The sequence below is a fragment of the Lonchura striata genome, chromosome 33 (assembly GCF_050655825.1).
Source record: "Lonchura striata isolate lonStrDom1 chromosome 33, ASM5065582v1, whole genome shotgun sequence".
NCBI lineage: Eukaryota > Metazoa > Chordata > Aves > Passeriformes > Estrildidae > Lonchura > Lonchura striata.
This window is the reverse complement of record NC_140735.1, coordinates 4,589,061-4,600,076: the sequence shown is the minus strand read 5'-3', so window position 1 is coordinate 4,600,076 and position 11,016 is coordinate 4,589,061. Positions and strand designations below refer to the sequence as shown.

At 54.5% G+C, this 11,016-nt stretch overlaps 1 protein-coding gene across 2 annotated transcripts; it reads right to left on the bottom strand.

The window, feature by feature from the left end:
* Nucleotides 1-458: 458 nt before the first annotated feature.
* LOC144247990 (uncharacterized) lies at nucleotides 459-10,633 on the bottom strand. Of its 2 annotated transcripts, none has more exons than XM_085564570.1 (2): nucleotides 9,098-10,633; nucleotides 459-8,556 (listed from the first exon to the last, which is right to left on the bottom strand). In XM_085564570.1, exon 2 carries the CDS (start codon nucleotides 8,532-8,534, stop codon nucleotides 5,523-5,525), a length of 3,012 nt encoding a protein of 1,003 aa, XP_085420696.1. In that variant the 5' UTR covers nucleotides 8,535-8,556; nucleotides 9,098-10,633; the 3' UTR covers nucleotides 459-5,522. The 2 variants fall into 2 exon arrangements, with proteins under 2 accessions (XP_085420696.1, XP_085420695.1); XM_085564569.1 differs by lacking the exon at nucleotides 9,098-10,633 and adding an exon at nucleotides 9,012-9,067.
* Nucleotides 10,634-11,016: the final 383 nt, after the last annotated feature.

The following is an 11,016-nucleotide window of genomic DNA, read 5'->3' as shown; positions in this document are numbered from 1 at the left end:
GCAGCCTGGCAGGGCCGCCCCATGGTCCTGCCCTTGGCATTGCACATCCCCACATGCCAGTGCCCATCCCGGGAAGAGCCCTGAGCAATGAGGGAGGGACAGGATCTGCCTTGCCAGGGGCTGGGGCTCAGGCTTGGGCCCTTTGCATTCCTGAAACACATCCAGGTTTGCTCAGCACCAGAGACACCTTTCCCTTGCCTGTCCCAGCTGTCATCACTGCCTCCAGTGTTCTGCTCTGACTGGAACCTGGGGACACTTTCTCAGTCCTGTCCCTCAATGGGATCCATTAAAACTTCAAGAAGCTCTGAAGTTTTAATTTTGAGTTCTTGAGAAGTTTTTTGAAGACACATTCAGGGACTGAGTCTAATGTAAACAACACCAAAGCCCTGAGAGGGTCATTAAAATTTTCCTATTCCAGTTGTGGAGAAAGATTTCAAAGTGCTTGTAAGAAATACACATTCCTATTTTAAAGGGTGTATTTTATTACATTTCTCTTTAGGTCAGAGGTGATTGCAGCATTCTGTGTTTGATATTGAGCCAGAGTCTCCCCTCAGGAGCTCTGGCCTGCTCAGAGAAGCTGTGCCCTGAGCTCTGGCCCAGCGTGGACAACCTTGCTCCACATTGCCCCAGCCCATCCTGTCTGTCCTCACTCACCTGGGACCTGCTGTGCCTGCAGAGCTGGCTGCACCCAGCCTAAGAGGGGCTTTCCCTTTTTCTATGTTTGAAGCAATCTAAAACTCCTGAGTTTCCCCATGAAAACAGACACCCTCCTCAGGTGTGTGCCAGCCCAAGGTGCCACCAAAACCATCCAGACCGGCCCTCGACCAGCTGTGAGGGTGGATCATCAGCCCCAGCTGCACTGGGCACTGCAAGGAGCTGTGGCCATGGGCACTGCACTGACCCCACTGCTGGGTTTGGCTGCCACAGCAATCCAGAGAAATTAAACTGTCCTTGGAAACACTGGGGAGGACTGGGACATACTGGGGAACACTGGGAATGCTGTGGGAGACACTGGGACATACTGGGAGTGATACTGTGGGGATCTGGGACAGCCTGGGAACATGAGGAATGCTGAGGGGGAATCTGGGTGGACTGGGATGGACTGCGGGGGTACACTGGGACACACTGGGACATACTGGGTGTGAAACTGGGAGTGAAACTGGGGGATACTGGGACAAACAGGGAACATTGTGGGGAAGACTGGGCAACACTGGGGCATATTGTGGATGACATGGGAGGAACTGGGAGGGCCTGGGAATGAACTCAGGCGTATTGGGAGGGACTGGGCTGTGCTGGGAGGGCCTGGAGGGGCACTGGTGCTGTACTGGGCTGTACTGGGGATGAACTGGGCTGTACTGGGAGGGACTGGAGGGGCACTGGGACTGTACTGGGCTGTACTGGGAGGGACTGGAAGGGTTCAGAGGGCTGTTCCCGTCCCCTCCCATTGGCCGAGGCTCCCGCCCATCACAGCGTCCAACCAATCAGCGCCAGGGATCGTGGTTTTGGGGGCGGTGCCTACAGTCAGCGCCATCTTTCCTTTTGCCTACATCTCCCATCATGCCCAGCAAGCCAATAGAGCCTCATTGGGGCCGGGACTACAACGCCCGTCATGCCCCGCGCTCCACAGAACCCTGGTACCGCCCCCATTTGTCCCGTAAGTGCCCCCCAGACCCTCCGGGATCACCAAGTGCCCCTCAGCGCCCATTCGGGACCCCCCAAAAGCGTCCTAGGATCCCCTGAGTGCTCCCAGCCCCACAGATGCCCGGTACAGCCACTTCTGGGAATTCCTCTCCTCTCATCCCCCGCGGCCCCAGAGCCCCTCAGAACACAGTTCCGCGCCTAAAATTCCTGCTGCGCCCTGCGCTCTAAGGAACCCGGTTAAATCTCCCCAAGCTCCCCCCGAGTTCTCCAGAGCCCCCGAGGACCTCACGTCGTGGCTAGGACGCAAAAGTGTCCCCCGAGTGCATTCCCGGTCCGCAAACACCGCGTCCGAGGCACTTCCGGGACTACAGCTCCCATCATGCTCCGCGGCGCACGCCCAGCGCTGTTCCAGCCGTGACTTCATCTCCCGTCATGCCCCGCGCCCCACCGAGAGCCGCTGTCACCGAGCCTGGAACTCCCGTGATGCTCCGCGGTCTCGTTACGCTCCATTGTACCCGCGCCTACAACTCCCATCAGCCCCCGCGCCCAGCGAGCCCCGCCCGAGCCCCCCTAGTCTCCCCCGGACCCCGAAGGGCCCCAAATTCCCCTCGCTGACCTCCAGGGCCCCCCTGGACCCCCGAGTGCTCCCCCGGACCCCGAACTGCCCCTCAGGATCCCTGAGTGCCCCTCCAAGTGCCCGCCCGGCTCCCCCAGGTGTCCTCCAGACCCTCAAGTTCTCTCTGAATTCCCTCCCCAGACACAAAACTGCCCCAAATGTGCCCCAGAAATGTCTCCATGGACCCCAAAGTGGCCCCTTTTACCCTGTCTGAGAAAATAATACAAAAAACGACAAAAAGCTTAAAAACAGGAGTTATAGCGCAGAGGGCAAAATCAATAGCTGAAAGTGGTCAATGAATTAATGAAGGGAATTGTGATACTTAGAACCCATGACCAAAAAATTTTTTGTTTCCTAAAACATATACATTTTTTGTATAAATTTTAAAAATTACGTGTTAAAGATACAGAATAATATTATTAGACATAAGAAAAAATAATTATAACTGTATTTATTAATTAACCTTTATTTATAAAGAAAAATGCACAATTTTTTAATGCTTTGGGCTGTCAGTCTTAAGCAGGCCCTGTCAGACATGGTGAGGCTGGGAGTGAGGAGCAGCTTGTCCAAACAGGGTCAGCCCTCAAGGAGCTCATTCTTCTCCATGCCCAGCCCTCCTAAGGAGCCATTGAGCATCAAGATCACCTGGGAAATGATTCTATCAACTCTTCTCTGAACAGAAAAAGAAAAGAATATTCATGTGATGAAAAAATAAAAATCAGGAGGTGGACTTTGAAGTTTCCCTCCTGAACAGAACAGCAAACTGCACAATCCCTGGAGACTTGAAGACAATGGAAGGAAGACAAAGAGCTCCTGAGGGCTTTCTGTATTTTAAGGATCCCCAGGGTGGATGTGGGGCTGGGTCCAGGAGCCTCAGGCACTGAGAGAAGGCTGAAGAAGCTGCTGAAGGAGTCAGAAGCAAAACTCCAAGTTGCTCAGAGAATCCCTGGTCCCCAGTGAGGGCAGGGACTGCCAAAGGCTCCCCAGGCACTGGAGAGAGCAGATCCTGGAGGCCAGGACTGCAGGGAGCCCAAGGCTCAGAGCAGGGAACTGCAATGCTGAGCAAGGCCTGGGCTGGCTGGGGGAAGCAGAAAGGCCAAGCCCTGAGCCCAGCCTGGCACAGCAGGGCCTGTCCCTGACGGGTGGCTCGGGGCTGTTTGTGGGGCAGGGGGATGTGAGGGGCAGCAAGGACAAATGCCATAAACCTGCAGCCCCTGCCAGCCTCCTCAGGGAGGGCGAGGGAGAATGTGAAAAATGCCAATCACTTGGTTTTTAAAATTTTAAAAGTTTAATACTAATAAAATGGTTATAAAAATAATAATAATACAATTACAGTAATGAAGTTTAGAGTTAGGACAATTAGAAGACAATAAAAAGCAAAGAATTATGGATGTCCAGGTGCTCTCAGAGACTAAATCGCAAAAAGCATGCCTTGTGAACAAAGGAATAATGTTACAAGCAACAGCCTGTTGCATATTCATATATCTCATCCATGATGCATAAATTCCTTGCTAATTAAGAACATTTCTGCTTTTTGTCAACTTCTTCTCCTTAATCCTGTTGGTTCCACAAAGATGGAGAGAAGGCAGAAGAGTGTTTGTCTTTTCTGATAAGGAGGCTGTGACTTTTTATGGGCCCCCGTCGCTGACATCTCTGTGTGAGGAGTTTCTTGATTATCTCATCTTCCTGCTTGAGCTTTTAACAAATCCTATATCACAGTTTCTATTTTAACATTATGTTGTAACCTAAAGCTACATTTAACTCACTATGTAAGAAATTAATACAGCATAACTTTCTAACATTACACATATAATTTTCATTGTAACATTTGCGAAAAGCCAATCATAAAATATGCAATTTCACAGAGAAGCAAAGTGCAGCCCCTCACAGGGAAGTTCCTTCTGTGGGGCTCCCGAGGCGCTGCCCGAGCCCAGGGACAAAGGCCTGGGTGCCTCTGGCCCTGCCAGCCCTGCCCATCTGTCCTGGGGCTGTGCCCCCTGTGCACGCTGCTCCTCTGCCCTGGCCGGCTGCACTCGCCCATCTCGCTGTGCCCCAGCATTTCTCACCCAGCGTTTCTGTGCCCTCCCTGGGCTGCCTGCACCCAGCGCTGCCGGCTCCTGGCACACAGAGCCAGCCCATGACCCAGCCCCATGCTGGGACACCACCAGCACCAAAATTCTACCCTGGCAGGGACTTTTCTTCCTCCTCAGCTCCAGGCTGAACCTTCCAAGCTGTGCTTTGGGCAGGTTTCCTTCTCTTCCCACTGCCAAGGAAAGCTCTGTCTCCTGCTGGTCACAGACAGGGAAGGGCTGGTGGGAGATGTGGTGGTCAGAGACTGTTTGGGGCACAGGGGCCATGAAATTACTGAGTTTTTAAATAGTCTGTGAAAGGAGGGCCATCAATAAATCTTCTACCCTAGAGTTACAGAGAGCAGACTTTGGCCTATTCAGGATTGATTTGGGGAGTACCAAATCAGGTACTGATGTTTTAAAAGGAAACAGCCCTTAAAAACCAAGGATTCCAGGAAGGATGGACACAGTTCAAGAAATAAATGTTGAAGGAGCAGCAACAGACTGTCCCTCTGTGCCAAAAAGTGAGCTAGCAAGGAAAAAAAATGGCCTGGCAGGTCATGGAGCTTTTTCCAGGAACTCAGGGGAAAAATTAGGGTGCATCACCTTGGGAGGGAGGACCAGGAAACTCAGGACATGCTTAAGAATGTTATTAGGTCATGCAGAAAGCAAAATAGAGAGGTAAAAGCTCAATTACAACTTAACCAGGCCACTTATGTGAAGGAGAATAAAAATGTTTTTATAAATACATTAATGGCAAAAGGAGCGGTAAAGACAACCTCCATTTGGTGGGTCAAAAAAAAGGTTCCATGAGGCCTCTGGGTGCCACAATGAATTCCTTGGTGCTGCAGTGTCATGATGGAGCCCTGGTGACACAAGATCCTGCAGTGTCACCAGGGACCCTTGGCTCCATGGGCACCACAGTGTGACAATTGTTCCCTCAATTCCCAGAGTCCTTGCAGTGGAGCAATGGCCCCTTGATTCCATTGTCCCCAGGCTCTCCTGCTGGGAAAAGCAACTGAGTGATGAAGCATTTGCTGCATCTGAACACTGAGATCCATCTTGCCCCCTCTTTTCCTTATTGCCATTGTTCCAACTGCACATTTCTCAGAGGATAACCAGGGATTTTGGGACAAAACCACATTTTTTTGATTGGGAATGTCCCTGGGGATCCCCATTACCAGGGTGAGGTCGCTCTAGAGCAGCTTCTCTCTCTCCTGGCAACCTTTTTCCTCCTCCCCAACCTCCTCCTCCTCTGCCTCCTCCTCCTTCTTGTTACCTTCATCCCCACTGTTCAGAGCATAATTCCAAGAGAAAAGCCAGTGATTTTGGGGCAGAAAACTGCTTTTCTGAGGGGGAACCTCCACAGTGGTTCTGGTCCTGTCAGGGCACCCTTCCTCCCTGTCCTCCTCCTCCTGCCCCGCACTGAGGGCACACCTGAGCTTTGCCCAGAAGAGGGGCCGCGCAGGGAGCTCGGAGGGCCAGCGCAGGTGTGTGCGCCGCAGCAGCACACGGCGCATGCGGTGGAAGGCCGAGAGCTCGGCCTCGGGGATGTCCTCGAGGAAGATGAGGACGAGGACATCGCGCAGCTCATCAAAGAGGCGATAGCTGGCCATCTGGATCTCCAGTGAGCACCACTCGCTGCGCAGATACCCGCGGCTCACCACGCACACCGTGTGCCGGCTGTTGTACACAGCGTCCACGATGTTGTCCACTATGGCGCGGCCGGGGCGAAAGTCACGGTGGTGCAGGCAGAGCCGCAGGGCTCCGCGCTCCAGCTCAGGCACCAACTCCTCCAGCACCCACCGCTCATCCCCAGAGTTGTAGGACACAAAGGTGTCGTAGGTGTAGCGCCGCTGCTCCCGCCGCCAGTGCCCACGTGCCCACGCGTGCAGCAGGAACAGCTGGTAGCGCAACCGCCAGTACCCACGGTGGTACAGCAGTGGCAGCACTAGCAGCAGCAGCACGGCTGGTGCTGTCCCTGCAAACAGGTACCGCCCCATGTCCAGGTAGCACACGCGTGTGTCAAAGGAGTGCAGGTACGTGGAGGCCCCACCCGTCTCACCGCAGGTGTAGTTATACAGGTAGACCACCTGCACGGGCCCACCTTCCAGCCAGGCAGGCAGCCAGGCATTGGCACAGCTGCAACTCAGCGGGCACTTGCGCAGGTCCAGATAGCGCAGGGCAGGGAGTCGGGTGGCCAGAGTCACATCCAATGTACGCAGCTCGTTCTTGGCCAGGTGCAGCTCCTGCAGTCGTGTTAGGTTGCCGAAGACCTCGGGGCCAAGGCTGCGCAGTCCTGCACTCTCCAGGTTCAGGCTGCGCAGCTGGCTCAGGTTCTTGAAGACGCCGGCAGGCAGGTGGCCCATCCCGCCGTTGCTGTCAGCCAGCGTCAGGTTCCGCAGCTGTGCCAGGTCATCGAAGGCATCGTCAGGGATGGCCGAGAGTGAGTTCTGTGCCAGAGAGAGTGAGCGCAAGGCACTGAGGCCCTGGAAGAAACGTTGTGGGACTACACGCATCCCATATGGCTGCTGTGCCTGCAGCTTCAGGTCATAGAGGTTATGCAGGTAGCGGAAAGGCGGCAGCTGCCGCAGATGTCGGCTCAGGTAGTGCAGCGCGTTGGCACGCAGGTCCAGCACACCCAGCATCAGCTGCACCGGCTGGAACGTGGCCGCTCTCACCTCCAGCAGCCGGTTGCGGTCCAGGTAAAGTCGGCAAAGCCGCGGGAGGCCCTGGAATGCCTTGGCTGCCAAGTGCTGCAGGTTGTTCCCACCCAGGTCAAGCGTCTGCAGCTGGTCAAGCCCCTTGAAGGCGCCAGGGAAGAGCACGGCCACGCGGTTGTTGCGCAGGTTGAGGTCTCCCAGCTGGTGCAGGTCAGCAAAGGAGCCGGGCAGGAGGTCAGTGAGCAGGTTGTTGTCAAGGCGTAGGTGCCGCAGGTCGTGGAGTCCACGCAGCGCTGCGCGGTCCAGCCGTGCCAGCCCGTTCACATCCAGCCGCAGCTGCCGCAGCGCCGGTGCATTGTCAAAAGCACCCGCACCAGCCACCAGGATGCGGTTGAAGCGCAGGGACATGTTGTGCAGCTGCCACAGAACTGGGGACCCGTTGCACGATGGCAGCCGCTGCAGCAAGTTGTGCTCAGCCACCAGCTCGCTCAGCTCTGCGCGCTGTGCCTGGTTCAGCAGCCGCCCTACGCAGCCCAGGTGCCGCAGCCGGTTGCCAGATAAATCCAGGGCACCCAGCACCGGACACTCAGCCAGAGCCCCATCGGGCATTGCTGTGAGCCCCATGCGCTGCAGCTGCAGCCTCTGCAGCTGCTGTCCTCTCAGCTGCTGGCACAGGTATTCCAGGCCGCTCGTGCCTACCTGTAGCCCTGACACGTCCACCTGGTGCGGGGAGATTCCAGGCACACGCAGCAGCTGCACTACGTCCAGCGGGTTCCCAGCCAGGTGCAGGTATGTCAGGTTGCTCAGGCACAGGTGAGCGAGTGGTGCAGGGTCTGAAATGTTGTTGTAGGACAGGTCAAGCTCACGCAGCCCTGAGGGCATCACCCCAGGGGTGGCCCCTGAAAGAGCTCCCAGGGAGTTGTTGCAGAGGTGCAAGACCCTCAGCGTGGGTGGCAGCCCCGGGCCCAGTGTCGACAGCATGTTTACACACAGGTCGAGCAGGTCTAGGTGCGTCAGATTCCCCACAGCCATGGCCACGGGCTCCAGTGCTTGGAGCCGGCCATCCCGCAGCCAGAGTGTGGTGAGTGCGGCCAGTGGCTGGAAAGCTCCGGGGGCCACTTTCTGTAGCGGATTGTGGTCCAGCCGCAGCGTGCTCAGATTTCCCAGCCCAGAGAACACACCCGTGGCCAGCACTGACACCTTGTTGTGGGCCAGGTCTAGGTGCACCAGTGCTGACAGCCCCCAGAAAGCCCCTGGGGCCAGGTGTTCCAGCTGGTTGTGGGTCAGATCAAGGGTGTAGAGCTGCGGCAGGTGGGCAAAGGCACCAGGGGGCACCTGGCGCAAGATATTGACAGAGAGGTTGAGGGATGTGGCAGTGGAGGGGAGGTCGCCCACTGCAGCCCCCACGGTGCTCAGGAAGCGCTGGATGCAGCGGAACAGACCAGGGTCCCGCGGTGCCTGGATGCAGTTGCGGAAGCCATAGGGAGAGACCCCTGCAGGCACCACCACCAGTGTCACCAGTGTCACCAGCAGCGGGGTGCACATCCTGACTCACCCTGCAGAGATCCTGGATGCAGTGGGAGAGAGAGGAGGAGGAAGCATATCCTTGGTACCACAGAGACCACGCTCAAGGCCCAGAGACCACACTTGGGGACTCAGGGATCCCCACCACCCTAGGGATCCCCTTGTGAACCAGAGACCCCACCAGCATCCCAAAGACCCAAATCAGGGCCCAGGGACCCCCCATCCACACCCCAGAGACCCAAACAGAACACCGGGACTCCCACTCTGTGTCCAAGGACTCCTCATCCCCACCCCAGGGAATCACATACATACTCCAGGGACTCCCGTCAGGGCCCAGAGGACCCCCCCACCCCCATCCACAGCCCAGGCAGACACACTCCAGGGACCCCCACCAGAGTCCAGGGACCTCCCCTAGGGCCAAAGAACCTCCACACACCCCAAGGACCCCTTGCCCCCCACGGATTTTGGGCACCCCCCTGCTCCCCGTCAAGTTCCCACCGTGCCACTGCCTCTGCTTTGGGTGATTTTGGGGTTAGAAACGGGAAGTTTGGGGTATCGCTTTTTGTCACCACTGCCCCACCCACCTCCCAGTGACGTAGGTGGGGGAGGCCCCTGCCCAGACGGATTTAGGGGTCCCCAAGGGGCTGGCAGGGCTACGAGTCTACACAGCTGGGTCACCCCGCCTCGGTGCAGACTCCCGGAGTCTGGGGGGCCCCTGGGACACCCAAGCCTCTTCGCCCAGGCCGCGCCGTCCCCCTGCTGCCACGTGCTGCTCTTGGTTCCTCTTCCCCTTCCTCAGACTGAACCAGCTGGTTTTGGTTCCTTCGGGGAAAATACTGGGCTGTACTGGGTTATACTTTCTTATACTGGGCTATACTGTACTATATTGGTCTACAGTAGGCTGTGCCAGTTGTACTGAGTTATCCTGGACTCTAAAGGCTGCTAGTGGGCTGTACTGGGCTGTACTGGGCTGTATGGGTCTGTACTGGGCTGTACTGGGCAGTACTGGCCTGTACTGGGCTGTAATGGTCTGTACTGGGCTGTACTGGTCTGTACTGGTCTGTACTGAGCTCTAATGGGCTCTACTGGTCTGTATTGGTCTTTACTGGGTTGTACTGGTCTGTACTGGTCTGTACTGGTCTGTACTGGTCTGTACTGGTCTATACTGCTCTGTACTGGTCTAGACTGGTCTTTACTGGTCTGTACTGGTCTGTACTGCTCTGTACTGTTCTGTGTTATAAGTTGAGGCGAATAATTTGATTCAGCCTGTTAAGATCAATTAATAATTTTATTAATTACAGCAAGCGATAGCAAGCAAAACAGCGCTGGGTTCAGCTGTGAGCCTGGCTCCGCCAAAAGCTGACAACCTTTCCTTCTCTTCAGTCCCTTTTTATCTTGCATGAGTGGGGGTGATGAGTCTCGTTCCACCGTGGTTATCAGTCCCAGGAACAATGGGTTTCACAAGTAGGGTGGTGTGTCTCCTTCCACTGCGGTTTATCAGTTTCAGCAACAATGGGTTTCCACTGCGGTTATCAGTTCCAGCCAGTCCTGCAAAATCTTTCACAATCTTTGTTTGTGGTTACCAGTCAAGCCTGCAAATTCCATGTCCCGACTTCCCCCCCTTTTATCCTAATTTCATACTTTTGATGAACAAACAAGTCAATGCAGTTTCTCACAGTCCCCCATTCCATATTTTATCATTTTGTTCATCAAATAGTTTTATTTCTTGGTGGGCTAGAATCAAAGTCTCTTCTACTTCAGGATCTCTAGGGAGAGTTTCATATTTGGCTTTAATTAGCATCAGGTGTGCTGCTTCCGATCTTCTTTTTACTATTTCAATTACCTTGTTGAATATACATGGGCCAAATGTTAATCCTAACACTAATAATATTAAAGGACCCGCAATTGTAGATAGCAAGGTAGTTAACCAAGGGGAGTGATTAAACCAGGTCTCATACCAGCTCTGCTGGGCCTCCCTTTCCCTTTTCCTTTTCTCAAGTCCTGCTTTCAGTTTTGTCATAGTGTCTCCTACCACCCCAGTGTGATCTGCATACACACAACATTCTTCCCGGAGGGCCACACACAGTCCTCCCTGTTGTAAGAATAGAAGATCTAGTCCTCTTCTATTCTGCAGAACCACTTCCGATAAGGACCTTACTGACTTTTCCAATGCTGATATTGATTGTTCTATACGTTCCAAATCTTCGTCTACAGCAATCCTCAGGGAATTAAACTCCTTTGTTTGTTTTACTAGGGAGGCTACTCCCGTACTGATACCTGCTCCCCCTGCAAGCATTAAAAGTGCGACTGTAAGTGTGGTCAAAGGCTCTCGTTTTTGTATGTGGTGTTCTGGGATGTTTTGTACATTATACATATATTCGTTGGGGTGATAGATAATTTTGGGAATCACAGCCACCTGTATACAATAGTCAGAGGTTTCATCAAATATTTCTAAGGAAATACAGGGGGTGAATCCTCCTTTTGAGCAGATCCACTTGGTGTT

Bases quoted from the DNA above. Each gene is read 5' to 3' on its own strand.
- LOC144247990 (XM_085564570.1), bottom strand. From the start codon at position 8,534: ATGTGCACCCCGCTGCTGGTGACACTGGTGACACTGGTGGTGGTGCCT.